Consider the following 21,808-nt stretch of genomic DNA (forward strand, 5'->3'; position numbering starts at 1 on the left):
AACTTGAACCATGCTAATGGCTACACGAGTTCAGAAGAAGAAAGAAGAAGGGAAACAAAAAAAGTTGCCTCTCTCGCTTTGGCAAGCCGGCACCGGCACGGGTGACGCTGCTAAGCTCTGATTATGCATCGCAATTGATGTCGCCCGTGCAGGTTACCTTGAGGAAGGTTTGTTTATCATCCCCACCCGGTTTGCTACAGCCTAGCTGGTCAGTACCCGAGTACGCGTTGCAGGTGGCGACAACGTCGCCGTTGCCCCCCTGGTTCTTGCAGGTCCACGTCTTGGAGTTGTCGCCGCTCTCGCACACGATGCCACCGTTAGACCCAACACCGCAGATGCCGTCTTTGAAGTTCATGTAGGAGCCATACGTCAGCGCGCCGTAGCCGTCCTTATCCTCCGCGAGGTAGTCCCCGCTGGACTTGCATCGGTCCTTGAGTGAAGCCGCCCACACGCTATAGCCGTCAATAATAACGTGGACGTGGCCATCGCTGTATGCTGCGTGTCAGCAAGTCACAGGACGGCAACAGACTGGAGAGACCTGAATAATAAAATCTTGGTGAGCACTTACACATCATCTGTATAGCTGTCAATCTCGTCAAATATGCCGAACTGGTACTGCGCAGGCGCTGTAGGGGCTGCCGTAGGAGGTGGCGGTGCCGTGTAGACGGTGGATGTAGATCCCGCACACAGAGTGATCTCAAATCCCGCCACTTGTGACAGCGAACTTGACTGACAGGCGATAATGTCACCCGCGCCGTCCGTTACTTGGAATGGCCACGGATCTGGCACCGTCGTATATGCGCAGGCATCATAGGGCGTGAAGGTTGGCTCCAAGGTTGGGAGCGTGCCTATTTGAGTTATAACACATTTTAGCAGGAACGTCATAAGGGTAAAAGAGAGGATGAGCCTTTTTCGAACAACTCACCTGGATAGCCGGAACATTCGCAATAGGGACCTATGCCATTATCGGGATCTGCAGCGTTCTCACAAATGAAAGGAATTGCTGTGTAGCCACATATATCTGAGGTGGAGGTCAATGTCGGGAGGGTGGTGCCTGGGCAGTTGCAGTACATAGTGGTGGCGCCTGAATCAGGATCAGCCCCGGGTCTGCAGCCTAATGGCGGACGCGTTGTGGGCGTAGGTGTTGGCAATGCCGTGTAGGCGCATGGACTGGACCCTGTTAACGTAGGGAGCCGACTACTGGCCCCGTCGCACTCGCAGAATGCGGTGGTCAATCCCTGGTCAGGATCTTCTCCGATAACACAGGTTGGGGTCGGAGCCGTAGTAATGGTAGCTCCGTTGCCACCACTGGCGTAGGGGCTGGTCGGAGACCCGGGCTTCAGTTGGCCATCTCCGACCCCAAAGTTGACACCGCCGTCGTAGCAGAGATTGGTGAAGCAGTAATCCTCATCAGGAGCGCCGCATCCCAAAATGTCAGTGTACACACGAGGATCTAAGAAACTGCCACCGGAAAGCTGACGAGCTGATAGGCCACGACGAAGTTCTCTTGGCAAGAGCTGGTCCATATCCAGCTCGCTAGTCACGTTCGTCGTGTTATGGCCTGAATCAACAACATCAAAGCTGGCACGCTCTTGTATCAGCGCTTCCTTGACTCGGAGTCCCACTTCATTCTTGAAAACAACGCGTTTCTTCAACACCTGCTGACCTGCAGGGTTTGTGTGAACGGATCCGGGAGTATCCCACTTGAGGTTGCTGCCATCGGCATTAGGCGGGTCCCGTGGAACAGCCCTCCCGATAAGTTGACCGTTGGAAGCCGCCGTTGTCCAGGCACTATTGACCAGATCATATCTGTCGTATAATTAGCAACAATAGTTCGCACCACAAGCTAGAAGCTGGAGTAATGGAAAAGAGGAGAAAGTACGTTTTGTGTCCAGGAGCAGGCGCTACAATCGTATTAACAACTTGACCAAACAACGTCTTGGTAGGGTGTAGAGTTGGACGAACCTGTGCCATATTGAGAAGGAATCACAGTTGTTTTGATATAAGGTGCTCCGGCTTGTCCAGCAGGCGGAGCCTGGGAGATAATAGTATGCTCGAACAGTTGATTCTGGCTATCAAACCACGGGTCCCACCTGCGTTCGTTTGGCAACGCTCTTGCTTCGGAGTCTTTGATATCATTGACCTTTTCGATTTGTTAAATTGTTATCAGGCTCGTATATGTCGTGTGTTTTTGCCATGCTTACTAGGATGAAGGGGACACCGTAAGCCCTTCCACACTCGTTACTAGCCTGAGCTGCATCCAAGCCGTAATCTGCCGGGGTACTCCCTGTGACACGAACACCTTGAGATTGTTCAGCACCAGTCCACTGTGTTCGGTTCTCGATCAACCAGAATCAAGAGAGTCACTCACAATAGACAAAGTTTGGTCCGTAATTCTGTAGCCATGTTAACACTAGTTCATAAAAGGGGAATATGTCGTCTCACTTTCTGTCCATAGGTTGCCAAGGCTTTTAGCACCGCACCGTGGCCACTATTTTCCTTTTGTGGAATCAACCGTAGAACGGACCTGCCAGCCCAGGTAATGGGGTTTGGTGCACTGTTGGGTTGCAAACTATTACCCCAGGGATACTCTTCAACTTCACAGCCATACAAGCCCCAACCGCCCCATGGCTGACATCCGATTTGTTAGTGCCCAGTATTCTCAAGTTGTCTCCGAAACAATAAACAGTGTAAATGAAAGAAATAACCGGAATAAAGGCATACCTGGTTCTGTTTCCTGCTGCCTGAACCGAAAGTAGCAGTACCAGCTTCCATGGCTATTTTGTTGTTTTCCGTCACTTTCTATGAACATGAATCGTTAGCCCATTTCGTAGACTATCTTTGGAGAGAATATTTTACCCCTATACCGAGACTTGGGTGAGTATTATACCAGTCTGCTGTGATGTCGTGTCCGTACTTGTCACGTTCGCCGTAATATGTCAGATGGGAGGGTTTACCGCGGAGATCCTGGGCGGACTTCGCATTGAGACAAACGTTGGGCCACTTGCCAGTATCGCAAAGGAACGTGGTATCACAGCCTAAGGCTTGCTCGGCAGGATTAGGGTCGTCAATATAGTAAGGTTTTCGCTTGCGCTTGCAACTACCCCTTGAGACCAAGGACCTCTTGGTCGGCGTACATGCGTCCGGTTCAGTCTCGCATTCAATGAGGTCTTTGATATCGTCCATGTCCTCGTCTGCATCATCTTGACAAGCCGTGATGTCATCGGCGGCCTCATCATTGTTATCGTCACAGTTTAAGGAAAGCGTTTCGGGATCCCAGACAGGGAAGTTTCCATTCGGACAAAAGCCTGCGGATATATGTGAGCCTCGCAAGATATCTTTGCGGAGGGCTTGATCAGTAGCACTCACCTGTTTCGTCGCTGAGATCGCACGGCACGCTAGTATCAGTTGGCTCAGGTGCACAGCCAACATGTACAGCACCATTGATTGTTTGAGTCGTTGTTGTACACTCGGATGAGGTCTGTTCGTTGCCTGGGAGTGTGCCGCATTTCGTCTTGCAGGTAGGAGTAGGGTGTTCTGATGTGTAGTGAGTAGTGGGTTTACTCTTATCTGGCGGACAATCGATAGAGAATATGTCGAGGAACTTGAAACAAGGCGGGTTTGGAATCGGGGGAAATGATGGCAAAGGCGGTGGACGAGGAGGCAGTGGCGGAGGGTTGGGGCCGGGAGGCGGAGTTGGTCCTGGCACAGGCGACCAGTAAAAGCCGCCTGAATTGACCCAAATGATGAACGGGACAACAGTAGTGGATGAAGACGAAGAACTCGACGACCCTGAGCTTGGCGAATCTGTGAAAGTCGTTGTAATAGTTGTTTGAGACAGCAGAGTGCTTAGACTAGTTATCTGGTCTTCGGAGTATGTATATGTACTTCCGCTGACAGTGATAACCGTGGTGGGTAATGTCGGCCATGTGTATGTCGAAGCTACTGATGACAACGGGCTCGTTATCAATGGTGGTAAGATTGTTGTGGTCGTACTCCCCACGGTAACACCAATTCCCGGTGGTTGGAAAACTGGAGTGAGCGCAAAGGTACTGGTAGTTGTACCAGACGGTATGCTGAGTGTGAGAAAACTGATCACCGTCACCGTCACTTTGCATTGAGTCAGTATAACAGCATTTTATCACCTTTTGGTAGATGTGTAAATACCTGGACCTTGATTTAGAGTCGTAATGGTCGACCCACCAATCACAATCGATGTCGTGACTGGCTTAGGAGTTATGACTACACCAAAGATGTCAGCAACCAGTACTTACTTACGCACTCAAAGTTCAAGAACTTTATAAAGGCTGAGAAGGACGAAATGCAATTCGAAAGCCAATTTGTTCAGAGTGCGATCTCGTAGCTCTGTAATCAATCTCAAGGAAGGAGCACGCTTCATGCAATTATCCTATTGTTGTCGATGCCATAGGAAGAATGCTCTTCATAGAAGAGGCTTATTGAAACTAATAGAGAAAAGCAGTTGTTCAGGGTGACTCACCAGCTGAAGTGACCACCGACGACGGTGGAAACACAAATGTACAAGGCGGAAAACAGCCTATCGTCGGGCTAGGTTCGACAAAGATAGTAGGGTCTGTGACAAAGGGATCAGCGGATTTCATTAGAGGATATGATCTCATATATCCACATGAAAATGTACTGACCGATGTAAACAACACCAGAACCGTTTTTGCTGTCCCCTAGGCCGCATATGCCACCGCCGCCCTCTGCGAGGACGAGCCAAGCACTGATCTCACTCGTATACCCACTATGAGGTGCACGTTAGCGTTGGTCAATTCAACCCACAACTATCCTAAACTCCCTCAAGACTCTCTGTGTGGCTCGTCGCTTACTCTTGATTATCACTCTGAAGAGCCGGTGGAAGCCCTGCTGGACTCACAACTTGCTCCGCACCTTTGGTAAAGATGCTATACATCCACAATCCTTCTGTACAATCGGTTTGGATGAGTTTCTCTTGGCCTAAAAATGTTCAGTTCTTGACGTGGCAAGCTCTATTCGCTGAGTGAGCAATCCGGGAGACTAACAATTCTCTTGTGGGACACAGGACTGATCATAATTTTGGAAGAAGCTATAGAAGCCTGCTCCATAGATAAAAACGTCGTTCGAATTGATGATGCGTAGAGCAAATGCTTCTTCACAGTTGGTTCCAGAAGCACAGTCGCTGAAGGTTGGGTCTCCATCGAGCTGGCCGAGCTTGTATGGCTGTGACGCGTCAGGCGAGGCTTGGAAATATGGCGTCTCTGTCTGCATGTGGCCCAAGTAAATGTTCGATGCTCCTTGGAGTTGATACTGGTACATAATGCTGTGCTCAGACGAAGTTCCGTGAAACCAACATGGACCTGTTGACGCGGTTAATCCAGCACGTCACACGTGTCACAATTCACCTGTGACATTTCTATGATACCCACCTTGAGACTCAATCAGAACACCGCGAGCACCGTACACGGATACCTGCGTCAGAACATTGCGAGGAACACCGTCAAGACCCTCTGTTGCGTATGCATTCCGGTCATCGTCGAGATCGTGGTCAGCCACCTGTCGCATCGTGGGGTCAGCAGTGCTCGAAAACTTCATGCAGGGAGGAGCTGCAGAGACTGGACACTCACCCATGCCCAAATATTCTCAAAATATCCATTGCCTGAGTCTGTCACGTGCAACAGCATGAAAGAAGACATGCACTTGCTGGTCGAGCTTCCTCCGCTTGGGCAGTCGCCGGACTGGAGATTAGACCCTTTCGCGCCTCCTACTCGGAAGTGCGAATCCCACATTCCGGCTAGAATGAAGGGTTCTTGTCAGAAACTCTGGATTGTACCAACGTATTACAGCCCAAACATACCTGAACCTTGAGATGAAGCCTTCACATTCCACTCCATAAGAATTGCACCTGCGGTCGGCCCCTTTACTGTGAATAGCATGTCTGAGATTTCAATGCTGCCCACATCACCCGATTGGCCAACCCTGAGAAGTTTTGAGCAAGCGTTTATACATATGACTAGCACAGAGGTCACTCACTGTACCATAACGTTGGGATTATTGGCATCTTCAAAATAAGATCCAGTTCCCATAATCTAAAGGCGAGCTAGGGTCAGCGTATCACCAAATGTCAGAGAAGCGGATGCTTACCTGAGCCCACCCTTCGCCCACTAGAATGGACCCGACAGGGACCTTGACCGTATTCTGGACCTGATATATACCAGCGGGAAAGAAAATAGGCGTCCCGACTGAGCTGGCTAGTAGGCTGTTGATAGCTCCTGACTGGTCGCCGCTCCCGTCATTGGCGATACCGTGTGCCGTGGCTACCGCGAATCCACCTGCGCCGACGCTCTCGTACTGCGGCTTAGACCGCTCAAAGATCTTTCCAGCATCGTCGGTTAATGCATCAGGCTTCGTGCGCTGTGGTGAGAGAAAACCTGTCACAAAGCCTTTTGAATCACCGGGGTCTTGTTCACCGCTGAGTGACGTGTACCTGCGACCCATGGCCCAAGAGTCAAAAAATGTTTGACCGGAGGATCCTGTAGCCACTGTTGTTAAACGACGTGTTGGTGTTATAAATGATGCTGATGATACATACCTGGGAAGATAGTTTCGCCTCCGGATATTAGTACAATAGATGCAGAATTTTCTACCAGCAGGTTATCCAGAACAATGTTGGGATATGGGCCCCCATTTCTCAATGTGATTGGATATGGTACACCATTAAAGTGGGAGTCTAAATGTTGGAATTAGCTTAATTGAGGGAACATTTAATGTTATTATCGCGTTGCGGCTATTCATTTCTGGTAATGAAGACAGTGTCTGGAGTGAACAGTTGAAACAAGAGTAATTGTAGCTTACCTAATACAGTTATCGAACCAGTGCCTTGGTTGTTGGCACCGCCTACGTTTGTACAGTCTATGGCGATGTAGCAGGAATATACGTAGATGTTTTTCCACCTAGAGTGTATGATTAGCTTTTCTCTTTGCATCGGAGAGTAGGCCACGAACGTCATTCCCCAATTCCAAATTTGTGATATGGCAGTCAGGCATGACGTGAACTGCAGGTTTCGCGCAGTATACTGCTGGGTCCCGGCCCGAAACCCGATGTTGCCTCCGAAGAATGTCAGGTCGCTGAGAAAACCGCCTGAGCCATTCTCCATGAACACGCCAACAGCTGTAGTGGCTGTGTCATCACTGACAGGCATCTCAAAATGCAAATTTTGCAATGAGGTTGCCTGACCGACCTGCCAATGGATACCTGATTCGAGGGTCAATCTCGTTGTAGCTCCGAGGGACCAGTCCCAACTCACCCGTGGGCACATATTCCTGGCCGAAATCATGATTCGTTTTGTTCATTGCGGTCAAATCGAATATCATGTTTCTTATCTGCCGGTAGAATTGACTTTGATTAATGTACCTACATGATCATTGGTACTCCAAGTCAGCTATAGTTCTTGACCAAATCATTCAACATCAGCTGGCGTATGTGATGACATACCACTCGGCACCGTTACCACCGGGTATGTAGACATCCGTATCGATTAGGGCAATTCCAGTAAAGTTATGCACACCCTTGAGTGTTGGTCTATTCGTTGCATCGCCAACAAACTGAGTATAATAATACTGAATGATCGGAGTGCTGATTATGTATGTTCCAGGCTAAATGATCATTAGTACAGTAACTCTGTAACCAAGAGGGGCTTCAGAATCTACCTACTGGAAAGTACACCATTGCTCCAAGCATCGTGGTACCTTGTAGCAAGTCAGCAGTCAGTAGCAACAGTTCGAACCCTAGAAGGAAAATAACCAGGAGCAGAAACCTACTTGCGCATGTTTGGCCACACCGAGCTGGTGTCGAGTCACTTGAGCTCATTGCAACAACAGCCCGATTGATGGCTGCTGTATCATCGGTGACACCATCACCTTTTGCACCAAAGTCCTTCCTAAAATAGTTCCAGTCAGATTCTCATTAATATCACAGCAGATCGGCTTGTTGAACTCACACATTCCGGAAAAACTGGTAGCCACCAGGGGCGAACGGCATCTAGAAATCCATTGTTCAACTTGAGCAGTCATAGAATACAGGAAACAGAGTTACCTACACGGCCATGTGAGATAGACTCTAGCCAAAATGAGCCCGACTGACGGCTTGTGATTGTTGCATTTGTCGACTGATTCTGATGCTTCAAGAGGTCGTCCAGTTGTGCCGGTCCCAGTACAGGCCCATTCATACTTCCTAGGTGAAACAAAAGTAAGTAAGTACACTATGTACAATGGACACGAACAATTGGCAACTTGTATATCTCCTCGTTACCTTTATCAGGTGCGACCCCATGTCCATTACCGACATTATCAACCATGTACGGTGGAGCGGGCTTCAACAACAATTAGTCTTGATTTCAAGGCCATTCGATGGCGGAGAAACAAACCTGTGGTAATCCTGGAGGAAGGTCAGGATTGGAATATCCTGGCGGCAGCGTGAACTGGGCCCTACTTCCTAGCAGGAAGAGGCCGAGTACAGTGGCAGTCCACATGGCAGTGGTAAGGACTCAGGACGGTCAAGATGTCTGGGCTGTCCAGCGACCAATTCCGCATAGGCAGTAATATATGTTATGGGAATACCGTATATATAAATTCTAAGCGAAGTAATGAAAGATTTTTGCTAATCCCCATCCACTCGACGTATAATTTCCTCGCCTCAAGGGATTTCTCGGACTAGAAATTGGTCGGTCATGCGCGCTCGATCACACTGATGTCCCATCCAATCTGGCTTAGTTAGGCCTGTTGCCTTGTCAGACTTTGGCTGTATTCCAGGCTCTCCTCCCAACTTCACCACAGCCAAACTATTGCCGTATCTAAAAATCTGCCCTGACATCTACAGGGGTAGCCTGAGCCATATCTGGATTAGTCGGTCATGTTCAGATTGGAGCTGCTTCAAGGCAGCCTAGCTGACTGAGTCGGGAATCTAGGAGTTGACGAGCTTACTCGATTGCACATGCACTCAAGATACGGGAATCCTGTGTCAATAAACGGCCCTCCAACATGCAGGGCATCGGCTTCTATTGGCCTATTTCTCGCACTGTCCACTCAATAGCGGCGCTGTCAGCCGATAGCCGATACTACGGTAACAGCAGCGAGGGGCACTTCAAGCACTCATGAACAAGGTTTCATCAGCGGCCAAGGTGATTCCCATGTACTTGGGACGAGGGCGACAACAAAGTTCAACGCATTGTTGTGGGGCAATGTTTCCTACCCAATTACATTAGTAGGGACTCAGCGTGCGCAAAGTATGAGTGCGGCGTATTGCTGTGCCTTACGGTAGAAAGGAGCGCAAACCCTGCCAGCTACCTTGCAGTCGTAATTCCCACCATTAGACATTGCGTCTCGGCAACAACAGACATGATATCTGCAGTGCGCGATATTTCCTACCATGGTACACGACATCCCCACCGTCATCCGTGCATGCCACGCTCTCGGCAAGAAAGCTTAACTTGGTTAAGCATGCCAAGAAGTGCGCCAATCATGCGCGATGGGAGCGCGACCCACCGGGAGACATGCGAGGCTTACCTTCCTAGTTACCGCTTTGGGAATCGTGCTCACTATCCTTGCTCACTAGGAATACTCTCGAATGATAGCCGACCCATATCTTGGGTTTGTCTGGTTATTATCGGAGGATCGGACAACGTCGGTCAATTGAGAACGAGGTTGCTAGTGTTGCTCGGTACGTGCGGCAATGTTCGTTCGTTTATACCTCCTCATTACGATACGACTATTGAATTCGGCGGCGCAGTGGAACACATCAAGTTCCGTAGGGGACGGGTCACCGGAGAAGCTGGTGGAAGCAAGACAGAAATCATGGGGCTAACGACGTCAATTTTGTTTGCTTTTTTGTCCTAATCGGGCGCAATAGCAATAGAACTTATGAGCGACTATATGGTATGGTTAAATTACAAGAACATTCCGCATGGCTACATATCGTCACCACAGCCCACCACTGGTAGTCAAGTCACAAATTCAATCTTTCAAGCTGTCCAACACGGGTCTCAATCAACTCATCGATCTCGTCTTCGGCGATGATGTTCGCGTAAAAGAGCAGAAATCCCGCGAGATCACCCACGTATTCCCTCGTGTCACCATTGATTGTTATGCCACCACAGGCGACGCGCCACTCCCATGTTTTGTCTGCCTCACTGGCGTCTTCTTCGGCGTTACGGCAGTAAATATAGTGACAGTACCCATTGTCGTCGAGACCTAGCACGAAACCGGCAGTGACGTCCCACTCGTCGTCGAAGGACAAGGCAAAGTCCGCCACCTCCTGTAGCGTTTCCGGAACCACATCCGCGATGTCGCGCGTGCACCATATCTCGGGAATTTGCAGTCTGAGCAGATCGCGGGAAGCGATGGTGCCGGTGAGGCGTATGAGCGCCTCCCACTCCTTTGGCAGCGAGTCAGGCTTCGGCTCACCCTCAGATCTCGCAAGGACGGCATCTGATAACTCCACAATGTACTGATCAAGCCTCTCCTTTGGTTGGGGGGGAACAACGCCTTGCAGGTTCTGTATGTCGTTTGCGAGGAGACCCGGCAGGATCCTCGAGAGGCCCTCCAGTGTTGTTACCGGTTCTGTTGTTTCTGGAATGCCCCAGCCCTGAATAGGCCAGTGATGCATGGTCCAGTATGCTTGAGCAAACATGTCAAGTCGTACGTCGATAGCATTAGCAATGGGCGCGTCTCTCACTGCCGGGCGTTTGCGCTCTGGGACTTTCCTGAGTCTCGCTACGAAACACTTAGCAATACGAGACTGCGCCTCGGCATTTGCAAGCTTAAAATCCTCGACTATTGCTGTCATGCGATCCCCCGAGGCCATAGCGGCTCTTACAACTTGCACGATATCACGCAGAAATGGTATGATTAGAGGGAAGACTGCAATCCGCGGTGTCATGTGGTGTGTATTGTCGAGCTAGTGTGGGGATTCGCGATGAATGATTTGATGCGAAAGTAATGCGGCATAACATGGGGGCTGAAAATGGAGGACTCGTGCCAACTTGGAGACAGTCAACCGAATCGGGTTATAAAAGGTCTGTTACGATACGAAGGGTGTGAAGTAAGGGAAGGAAATCGGGCGAACGTCCTTTCTGGGACGAAGGAACAGGCAGCTGTTCTCGTTAGCTCATGCAGGTAAGAGTGTTTATTGAACTCCACCCGCCCTATGACAGGGGGTAGTGTTGCCCCACGGAAGCATGCAGGCTTAGCGAAGACGCCCCTGCATGGATTTCCTTAAGGCTTTTGGCGCCTACATGGGTAAACACATCTGTACATATTGCTATTAAGCTAGGTGATCCTTGACATAATCATGACCTAGCGCCTACCCCAGAGCCTTACGAGGAATTAGGATTTCAACGCCCAGTTTCGTGCAAATCGCTTGACAGACGAGTGCTTGAGATACAGTCCTAGCTCATGAAGATTAAAAAGGTGCCTTTTATTTTCCTTCGAGAGGTGCAATTTGTATAAGAAAAGCCAGCAAGTTTTGTAGTGTTGTCAACACGAATTTCCCTTTTTGAAATTGGCTGAATTAACTACATAATTCCCTTCACGCGTGCCTACTAACTGGCCAAATAGTCCAGCACACCGGAATTGAAAGCACAACCTAACTGCACCTGAACCAGGACCAGTCATATATCTCCGTTTCATCCGATTCAGGGCGAGAAGTAGACTTTGAGTAGCCCCGTATTCTAGCAGCAGGCACCCGGAAGGCCAGATACACTGCTAGCCAAGTAGCCCCACGGTGGTTGGCAGTTATACCCGCCATTCGCCTGATTGACCTGATAAAAGTGGCCTGCCATAACGACTCTTGGTCAGTTCATTGAAACTTTTTGCATATTCGCCTCAGAGGCACGCTTACCGTCCTGGCACTCGCAAACGCCATAGTTGATACAGCAATCCGGATCCTCGCTGCCATGGCTGTTAGCTATGGTCGTATAACATATTGGATAGCCTGATTTGCTATTTCTTATTTCATTGTATGACGACTCACTAGATGTAACAACCACTGTCACCCTTCTTGACAATCTCCTCGACGGGGGCCACAGCCGCAGCGGATGCGAAACGGCCCAAGAGGGCAAGGGCAATAGTGGAGACAAACAACTGCATCGTGCTTGTAGAAAACCTAGCGTAAGACTTAGATGATATCACAGGCCTGAAGATTGCGGATCTCATGGGGGAGCTTTGCTGCTGTTCCTCAGATGCCTGGTCGTGAAAAGAGACATAAAAACTGGCATCACAGGCTGATTTATAGTCCAACAAAGGCGCCGCACAGGTGCTTCGGAGCATCACAAGTCCATGTCTAGCTGTTTGGCATACGAGCGATACGCGAAAGAACTTTGGGGGTCACTCAAGAACCAACTCGAATTTCTCACGCACTGTGGAAATGACTGTGTAATAGTAGAGTGGGCAGGCCGATAGTCTGACAAAACTGGGCCCCTCCCAAACAAGCTTTAGCCAAGACCACATGGTCCTATACCCATGTCAGATTTTGAAGGATTCTGTAGGATTTGATCAAGTAAGCTTTTCTCGGCAGGAGACTTTCAGAGGCACAGACCTGGACCTCGGCAGACCAGTCTTTTGGTAAGCTTTGCGGCGTTCAGCTTTGCACTTCGTTAGCCCCTTCGGAAACCCACATCGGCGGTGCGCGCTGGTTCGCCAAATGGTAACTAGAGCCTCGCACTATACTGGAGTCAACAAAAGGCATGGGCCAAAACCCCCAGGAGCCATACGGTAAGCGCATGAATCTGAGTCACTGCTATATTAAGCGCACTCGTTAAAGTAAGCGACAAGTACCCTACTGCTTAAGCTCAAGCAGGGATTCTTTGATTACTCAATAGTCTGTGTAGTGCATATTCAAGCGGAACCAGACGAACGGGGCGAGCTATCCGAAAGGACTTTGCATAATATCAATATGTATAAGTTCCACTTGAAAAGATAGAGTACTGTTAAATTTTTGAACTTGAAGTCGTTATCCATCTTCAATCCTATATGCTCACTTGCTTTGTCGCGCTGCTTCTTGGGTTGTAGACGGAGCCTTCTCATTCTAGCATGACCAAATCTCTCTCCCACCACCCTCCCCGACAAGATGGCTTGAGAAGAATCCTGCCGTCTTTCTTTACGACCTTTTTGGTATATCAAGCCATTGTTGTACTGCAGACTAGATCAGACCCGGAGATACTCCAGGTCTACGAAACCTTGTCGCAGTTCCGGGAGCGCGGGCAGCTGTTTGTCGAGCTCTTCCCACCCTTGTCGTATCTCTTTGTGCATCTCACCGAGTACACACATATGCTCATAAGACTCGCCTGCTCCATGGTAGCAACGCTAGCGGTAGTCTCAGCGCTAGGTGTCTTTGGTAAGCACTTCATTCTATTGATCTTGTGATGTCAACTTTATTGGCCCTTTGCCATTGACCATGCGAGACTAGACGACTTCTCATCACTTTTGGGCGCGACGTGCGGCACGTTAGCATCGTCAGCGGTACATTATGACCGCATCCAAAATGATGAGTTTGCTGCATTGGATACCGCTTCATTTCTGTCTCGTACGGTTACGATCATTCTCGTGGAAATGTGCATCAGAACTCGTGCAAGGAAGTCTTTGATACTGGTAAGAGACTTGGGTGCAATTCAACTTATCGCTGCCTTGTCCTGGGCACTCGGTGGTAGTACTGCCGGCATGGTAATCGTACTGGGCTTGCTATATTTCATTGAGATCATGGAAGCTATCGCCAATTTGTCAGACCGCTCAAAGTCGGGTTCCTTCTTGATCATAGGAATGGTTTTTACCCACTTGCGTTTTCTGGTTATCATCCCCATGACTCTATTTGCCGTAGTCGGCACGGTCTTCCCGTGGTCTGAGACATCGACCGGAGGCAACTACAACCTCCATTACCTGCCTGCGGCTAGTAGACGAGAACTGCGCCAAGACATGTCTAGGGTCTTTTCAGAGACCACACCACAGGGCCCTGGCCTCCGATATCACGTGCCCTTCACCATTTACCTTCCCTCTGCGGGGTTTCTTAGGACCGACGATCTGGTGTGGGACTCGTATTATCAAGGCTTTGATTTGGATAGCAACGTGGCTTCGCGGAACGCAGAGTCTTCGAGGGAGACACCAGAAGACAATCTTTACCGAACGATACTCCAGGACGGCATCGGCCGTATTAGTAAGTCTTTAGGCAGGATATATTTATTTGATTGGGGCGTAACAAGTTGACAGAAACACAGACCCGTGGGTAATGACAGATCCCACCAAGGATGAGGATCTCGTGGATAAATATTACGTCCATGAAAACAACGTGGTGCGGCTTATTGATGCACAGAAGGGCAAATACCTTATTGTCGAGCCTCGGAAGGCTACCTTGGACCGACAATATCATACCTACGGACTTAGTGCAGATGAAGACAATTTCGTGCGCCTGCAGGTCATGTGAGCGTCACCTTTCCCAGCTCTTCTACTCACAACTAACCTTTTGATGTCACTCATAGAACGTCTGAATACGCAGGTGCATCAGCAGACTGGCAAGTCCGGTATACCGATACAAGTCTGACCGGATTCCGTCTCTGGAATGAGAAGGGGAAATGCTTCCTATCCACCTCGTACCGCACGTTCCCGGACTACGACGGCAGTCACACCCAAGATGCAGTGCTACACCAGCTGCGCCTTGAGCTCGAGGCTGTTTGCAGCAGCAACCCCAAGCCCGCGGTCTCTACATTCTATGTCATTGATGGCCTACAGCACCGGCTGCCTGGCTTCACGGTGTGCCCGCACTGGATGAATAAGGTGGTCTATAACTCTATCCTGCATGCTATGCAAACTTTATCAAGGGGTGCAACGATTCTCGGCGCCATGTGGGAGCTACGGGCATTCCGTACGCACTATGCCAGCCTGCAGGATACCCCGGCGTGTCTAACAGCTCGGAGCAGTGCTTACAGGTATCCATGGCTAGCTCAGATCTTTATCTTCGTATATTTTTTAGTAGTTTTGACTCGACTTGCTCGTCCCATGAGGAAGTCATTGTCTGGAGTCAAAGTCTCGGATACCCACCGTAATCAATAATTATACAATACAGAGTAATAGATTGAGAAAGCGAGTAAGCCGTATTTTGATTGTTCATTTTTTAGTTTATTTGTATGTAATGTTGTTTCTTCGTCCTTTTAGTGTCTGAACCTTTCTCGTTCTGTTACCAACGACTACATTTGTTGCTTCAGCATTGAACTTGTCGTCGGCGGGCTTATTGACTGGGCATTCGTTTAGTTGCAGTTTAATAGTAAAATTAATGTTCTCTCTAGACGGATCTCCTGATAAATACAGGTGGTTCAAGGTCCTCTACAGGCCGAGCCGGGGGATTCACAGTCGGTTGGTTGAGTTGCAACTATTGCCAGAAGCTTTACATCATTGGCTGAAGGGCCAACCACCGTCTTACTGGGACGATGTGGGCTGTACCCAACAGAATCCCTCGTCACGGGAAAACCTAAGGGAGCGAACCCCGCAATTGGAGCAGTTATGGCAGCCAGAAAAGAAAAAGAAGCAACAGCGCAACCTGCAGGTTGCGGGTTGGAGGTGCCCCAGCCAGGATAAACTGTCTCCCTCCGCTGATCGGCCGTTCGCTGATCGGCTACTAACTGCAACACACATGTTTCAACCCCTCGCCCGGATTTCAAGCTAACCGTTGAACCATCAGTTTAACTTGAACTAAAACCTCGCAGAATTTAAGCTCTATTTCTCCGTCATTTATCACTAATCCTGGCGTTTGTATTCAAAGGATTCCATCCTATTGTGGCTCCAAGCTCTTTCTGTACCGTGGGTCTATCTAGAAAGCTTCCCGGGGCATTGAAGAAATAGACGTTATAGTTGCAGGAGGTTAGAATACCAGTGTCAATCTGCCCAAATCCCCAATCCCCTTTCTCTGTTCTGGCTACTTCTTTCTTTCTTTCTTTTTTGGCTAAGATTCATATCCTCCAGGTGGAACAACAGGTTGTATCGTCGCTGGGAGACTTGCCGAAAGCTTGGGAGCGCGACTTCAAGCATGCCTCCAGCAAGCCACTAGCTATCATTGCGAGGATCGGTGGCTATCCGGGAGATCCAGCCAAACTGGCACCCACCCTGCATTCCTACTCGTGCGGTCACGTGCATATTATGGGCTCCTTGACGGGTGATGCACTCGATTTCGAGACGGGACTTTTCACGGACCCGCTTGGCCTCAATGTCGAGATGCAGAAGTGGCTATACAAGAAGCAGTGCGAGATTGTGCGTCGCATGTCGCTGTTCCGCGGCGAGCTACCACTGGGCCATCCGCAATTTTCGCCTGAATCCAAGGCAGCGCTCTACAGAGAAGCCTGAAGGGCTCAACGGCCTCCTTTCAGCCGACGTTCCCGACATAGAGTACTCGGCAGAGGACGAGGCGGTGTTGGAGACCTGGCTGTGCAAGATTGTTGGTCTCAGTTGGCATCCGCTTGGATCCTGTAAGATGGCACGTCGCGGAAAGATGGGCGTCGTGGACGCCAGCTCGAGTGTCTATGGAACGGAGCGTCTCAAGCTCATGGATCTGAGTATCGTTCCTGGTGCCGCGTCTGGGAATACTATGAATACAGCCTGTGTTATTGGAGAGAAGGCGGTGGATATGGTCTTACACGAATTGGGTGTCGTTTGAGCCTTCAAGGATAATTATTTGCATCATCTTCCGTTTAACATAGGTGTAAGTGCATGTGAAACACACAACATACTTGCCCCTATCTGCGTTGCATAAATCTATCAATTACAAACTGCGTGCATTTCTAATCTCCTTCCAGGCGTAACAATCTCAAGCAAGCTGTTTGCGAAAGGGTGCTCGGAAGATTTCAGTCTTGCATTTCAAAACCGGCATCTAGCACTTGCTTTTCTACTTGAAAATACGTCTCCGTAACGATTTGGAAGGGGGGAAGCGCCCGAGTATTGTCTTAGATTGCTATTGGTTGCGCGACGGAGCGATGGAGCCGAGAACATGACGTTTAGCTGTGGGGCGTCCAGAGTCAGCCGCTTGATAGGTGTCTTGCTTTACGAACGTACAAGGGTTATACAAGGGAAAAGAAAAAAAAGGGAAATTGTATTGTGTTCCGTTGCGCTGTTTGCAAGTCACCGTGTGATTCTTTGATCAGCCACACTAGGTCTTCAATTTTGAAATACTTTCTCTTCGATTTGGGTGTATGTGTGCTTTGATGAAATGGTGGTGAAGCTCGAATGCTTCCCGTCAGGTTTTAAAATCGCTATTGCAAGTAAAGTGGCCCTGGTATCGTAGGATTCCTGCGTGATACACGTATAGACTTGGTGCAGGGTCGAACGCCGTCATCAGCAGTGTATCCCAGCCCACAAGTTCAAAGCCGCCTTTAAGATAGCGCGTGCTATATTGCATACTGTCCACCTACTCGTGGCAGGCGAACCCATGGAGGTGATAAAGTAGATAAGTGCAGAATATGCAGGACCTAGATATCGCAGTTTCACTGGTCGTTTTGTACAGTGATGCAATCAATCAATCCGGATAGCCGAAGATCTAAGGCTTCAGGGTTTGAGAGCGTAAAGGGGGATTTTCATTCGTTAAACCCGATCGAGTAGAAAATGGTGCCGAGAAGCCGAGAAGCACGAGAGCTTATCGGTGAGCAGCGTATTTAAACCGTACGGTGTGTGACTAGCTGAACTTTCAGGAAACGCTCACGCCGGGTCGCAAATCAAATTAGCCATTCGAGTCGCATTTCGTTTATTCCGCCTACTCAGTCCACTGCCGGCGCGAAATCAAATACGATATCGAGCTTCAAGGTCTGCCGGTTTCAGTGAACCCGGTTCATACGATCTACACGATGGCTCAGGGGAGAAAAGCTTGTTCTAACCACTAGCACTGGCCCTGCACGACTCATGAGTGCCGGCACGGATAGCTGGGCTGTCAGTGTGTCGGAAACGGTGGGGTTTTTGGAAGCGCTAAGTTAGTATTGAGGTGTTTTACGGGACGGCCAACCAGAACCCCGGTTCCGTGATATTGCTGGCCATTTCAGCAAAGTCTAAGCCACCTTTGCGATTGAGCTTGCATGATCGGCAGGGGAATGCACGGATGTCGCGGCCGTGTGCAGCGTGCCGGTTTGCCAAGACTTTCCTATATCTCTGTCGCTACCCAACTCCACCGACTGGCCTTCGACTACTCGTTGGAGCAAACATACGACTTGCAGGACTTATAGGACTTATACGACTGAATCGCTTCTTCCACGATTAACGACAAACCGAATCGGGCGGAGCACTGCTCTGGTTAACTGCCAGTATGGCACCTATTCCGTGCGAAACTTACAATCGATGCGAGTTCCGAGGAGACCCGGCAGCGTTACCAGAGCAGTTCAACAACAAGCCGACCTCTCTGGTTGACAATATATCCCCCACCGAAGCACTCGCCATCGAACGTCCGTTGCATACTTCCTACCTACTTGCGCTATCAAAAGACAACAACCAAGAGTCTCGTCGAGCCGATGCTACAATAGGGCGCGATGCAATAACAGAGAGTAGCGCAGTGTGGTTACCAATATCACCATGCGACTGGATTATAGAGTACGGGATCACGGAGTCAACAATGGCGCCTATAACAACACAAGATGGCATTATGGTGATGGTTCTGCTCAGTCTTGTTGTATTTGTGATGGTTGTCGTAGATACTTGGGAGGTTGTCCAGCGGAAAACGAGATGTCAATGCTGCTAGTAAGTTATGTGATCTGAACCTACATTACAGTTTTGGCAAGCAAGTTAATCGATGCATAGCGACGCAAACCTCGAGACCATTATCATTGAGATGTCAGAGCCGGAGAATGAACTTGTCGAAAAATGAAATTTTGATTGTAGAAGTGCACTGGGCGTCTAGTTAGAGCAGAACATTGGCGGTGTGGTTTAGAAGTGAATCACCACAATTTGTGTTTCCTTAGTGCTGTAATACCTGCTCCGTTAACTTCATGAGTAGACGGACGAGTAGGGTCACTACGCCGGGGCTTGGAGCAGAATATAATGAGGATCCTCCTACTCTATCTATGCAGAGACGATGCCTGTCAGAAATTTCAATTCCGATCACAATTGGTCTCTAGCAATACTGCTGCAGCATGGTTGCTTGCATTTCTCTAAGCGTAACCTCAAGCCGTGCCGCATCTTAGTTTTTCCCAGCCGCCAGTCTTCTCATTGGAGAGCGGGTTGTTACACGATAAACCCCCTGGTGAGCTCACATCTTATAATGTACTACAGGATTGGGCACTTAATAACCCGCACAGGGGTCGACGTTTGTTTCATTCGACGCGAGTTTTCACAACCTGCCAATCTTTGAACAATGAGGTAATTCTCGAAAACTCTGTCAGGTCTATAAATGGAAATGCATTCCACTACAACAACTCTCTAAAACATCGGACATTGCTGTCTTGCTTTGCATCGAAGCGGCAAGACAAATGTCTGTATCCACTTCAGGGTGCCACATTCACAACAATGATGATGATAGCCGCCAAGCCTGTTATCGACAGAATTGCTGGGACACGACCTGGTTGCCTTGCGTCATATTGCTGAACATGACGTACTGCATATGATGTAGGCGCTATGACTATCAGGGTCAAGCTCACTGGCCAGCGAACCCATGGGCCCTCATCCTTCAATATCGGAATGGGTGCGAACGTGTCTTGACCGAGCAATGGTCGCGTCTTGTTAAAAAAAGATGACCCTTCCTCTAAACGCGTTGGGCTATGGATTTAGCACTCAATCATTACACAAAACTACACTTCGCAACATACCGAAATTCCGTGGAGCGATTGAAGAGGGCTTAACTTCGCGGGTTCGACCCTGGCGCGTGTCCAAGCTACGAAGATGTCAGCTGATACAGCGGTATTCTAGTAGCACAGCGGCATTTGTCACACTAATACGCGCGTGAGAGCATGGGAATTGACTTGAGTTGATCCTTGAGGAGCTACAAATGAAATGGGCTGATGGGCCAGCTACATAGGGGGTGATCCCCCTGATTAATGTTGTTCCGCTCCTCTATATATCTCCTATATCGTGACAGTATTCTAGTAGCACAATGGGAGAGCCCTACACATTCTCCAAAGACGAGCTGGCTCAATCTAAGTCTTGATGAAAAACCCTTTCAGCCAAACGCTGCGTGGAGACGGAAATATGGGCATAGGGCCCAAACTACGAGCAATCGTTGTTTGTTTTTCTGACCCTGATTGGGTAGCCCCCTGAGGTACCATTTCAATTCCGTGCATTCGATTGCACAGCCCGCATGACAGCTGCCGACGATATAATCCGTTGCGAACAAGGCTTGGGCATGGTGGATGACAGAGGGCGGAATCTCGCCCCCCTTTGAACGACTGACCTTGTACTTGACATCCCATAATATGATCTTTCAGCTGAGGATTCCAGATCACAAATCCTTGGATGTTGTCGGGCTTGTTATCAATATGGTGCAGTTTGTGGAATTGAGCATCAAGGTTGCTCGCGAATATTAGAAGGCGTACGTGTTGACCAAGACTCAGCCTTTTAGACACAAAGACCTACAGGATGATCTGGAGAATCTGAAGGCTTCAGCACAGTTAAGTGAGCTTGACGATCAATCAGAGCTCACTCAAAACGATTAGAGGCTCAAGAAATTATGCACTAGCTACCGGGTCATCGCAGGTGAGATTATAGAGCTCCTAGATCTTCAGATAAGCGGCTTCGTTAAACGTGTGCGGGTGGTTTTTACAGGGACGTTCGAAGGTGTTTCTAATCTCTGGGAACCATGTGCAATTTTCATAGGGGTCAGCAATCAAAGATGACGAAGTCTCTCGCACTGCTATAAGTGAAAAATGAACAGTTCCGCGTCAATACAATGGATAACTTTAGTACGGTGCGCTCTGAACTGAATACCATCCTGGAGGGTGTGCCCGAAAGTCGCTGATGTCAACAAGCGCCAGAAGTACACAGTCCATACATTGAATACGTCGTGTACCGGGGTCATGAAAGAGCTGTTGCCACAACTCAGATTGCTTGCCGATACATCGGAGATAACGCATAGGCGGCATCGTATCCTGTCCAGCTTGAGGTTTGCCGACTTCCTGAGCCGGTACTGGCCCCTTTAAAAGAATGATACCGACACGTTCGAGTGAATACTTCGTCGCCCAGAGCACAAGTTCAAGAACTGGCTTACTTCTGAGGAAGGCATACTCTGGATCTGGATCTGCAGTAAAGCTAGCAGTGGAAATTCGACCTTGATGAGGTTCTTAAGCGAGCACAAGGAGACGCGCTCGAGCCTGGAGGCTTGGGCAGGCATATGGAAGTTGGTCCTCGCCAGTCATTATTTTTGGAACTTAGGAACACCAACACAAAAGTCTCAAAGAGCTCTCCTTCATATCCTGTTGTATCAGATCTTCGGCCAATGCCAATACCTGATTTAAACTCTTTGCCTTTCTCAATGGGAACCAGCACTGGAGTGAATGCATACTACGACAGAAAGCACCTCTCAATGCTCTTCGACATTGGAGACCGAGTTTTCCTGAGATTACAGAAGGGCCTCACCATTCCCAAGCCAACCACCGTGGGAAACAAATTCGGCCAGCAGTACGTTGGTCCCTTAGGATCACTGAACAAGTATGAAAATCCGCACACCGCCTACGGCTGCCACAACATTTCAGGATACTCGATGTTGTGTCCATAAACCACCTGGAACCCGTGGTTTTCGATTTTCCCCCTACGCTGGACCGATACGTGTCCAGGACCACATTCGCAGTATCATCCACCACAAAGATTCCGGG

The 21,808-nt window shown here is 49.2% G+C and overlaps 4 protein-coding genes across 4 annotated transcripts; 1 reads left to right on the top strand and 3 right to left on the bottom strand.

The window, feature by feature from the left end:
• Positions 1–121: 121 nt before the first annotated feature.
• On the bottom strand, positions 122–8,527 carry JN550_002744 (uncharacterized protein; the record flags this gene model as incomplete). The annotated part of the gene is made up of 33 exons (XM_049314073.1): positions 122–488; positions 569–848; positions 926–1,809; positions 1,883–1,904; positions 1,966–2,143; positions 2,205–2,302; positions 2,372–2,396; positions 2,446–2,631; positions 2,725–2,802; positions 2,860–3,308; positions 3,370–3,942; positions 3,997–4,110; positions 4,168–4,242; positions 4,499–4,591; positions 4,662–4,765; positions 4,851–4,977; positions 5,043–5,357; positions 5,427–5,553; positions 5,625–5,791; positions 5,855–5,976; positions 6,031–6,086; positions 6,142–6,530; positions 6,590–6,727; positions 6,853–6,950; positions 7,002–7,251; positions 7,304–7,410; positions 7,492–7,652; positions 7,711–7,745; positions 7,818–7,936; positions 7,997–8,037; positions 8,096–8,229; positions 8,308–8,368; positions 8,423–8,527. 33 exons carry the CDS (start codon positions 8,525–8,527, stop codon positions 122–124), a joined length of 6,078 nt encoding a protein of 2,025 aa, XP_049175269.1.
• A 1,472-nt stretch (positions 8,528–9,999) lies between these two features.
• On the bottom strand, positions 10,000–10,857 carry JN550_002745 (uncharacterized protein; the record flags this gene model as incomplete). Its single annotated transcript, XM_049314074.1, has 1 exon — positions 10,000–10,857. One exon carries the CDS (start codon positions 10,855–10,857, stop codon positions 10,000–10,002), a length of 858 nt encoding a protein of 285 aa, XP_049175270.1.
• An 865-nt stretch (positions 10,858–11,722) lies between these two features.
• JN550_002746 (uncharacterized protein) lies at positions 11,723–12,140 on the bottom strand (the record flags this gene model as incomplete). The annotated part of the gene is made up of 3 exons (XM_049314076.1): positions 11,723–11,826; positions 11,893–11,942; positions 12,025–12,140. 3 exons carry the CDS (start codon positions 12,138–12,140, stop codon positions 11,723–11,725), a joined length of 270 nt encoding a protein of 89 aa, XP_049175271.1.
• Positions 12,141–13,082: 942 nt separating this feature from the next.
• JN550_002747 (uncharacterized protein) lies at positions 13,083–16,686 on the top strand (the record flags this gene model as incomplete). Its single annotated transcript, XM_049314077.1, has 7 exons — positions 13,083–13,386; positions 13,459–14,199; positions 14,261–14,462; positions 14,522–14,968; positions 15,348–15,582; positions 15,999–16,283; positions 16,357–16,686. The coding sequence occupies 7 exons, from the start codon at positions 13,083–13,085 to the stop codon at positions 16,684–16,686; spliced, it is 2,544 nt and encodes an 847-aa protein (XP_049175272.1).
• Positions 16,687–21,808: the final 5,122 nt, after the last annotated feature.

The sequence above is a fragment of the Neoarthrinium moseri genome (genome assembly GCF_022829205.1).
Source record: "Neoarthrinium moseri strain CBS 164.80 chromosome Unknown scaffold6_Wmoseri_CBS_16480, whole genome shotgun sequence".
In the NCBI taxonomy this organism is placed as follows: domain Eukaryota; kingdom Fungi; phylum Ascomycota; class Sordariomycetes; order Amphisphaeriales; family Apiosporaceae; genus Neoarthrinium; species Neoarthrinium moseri.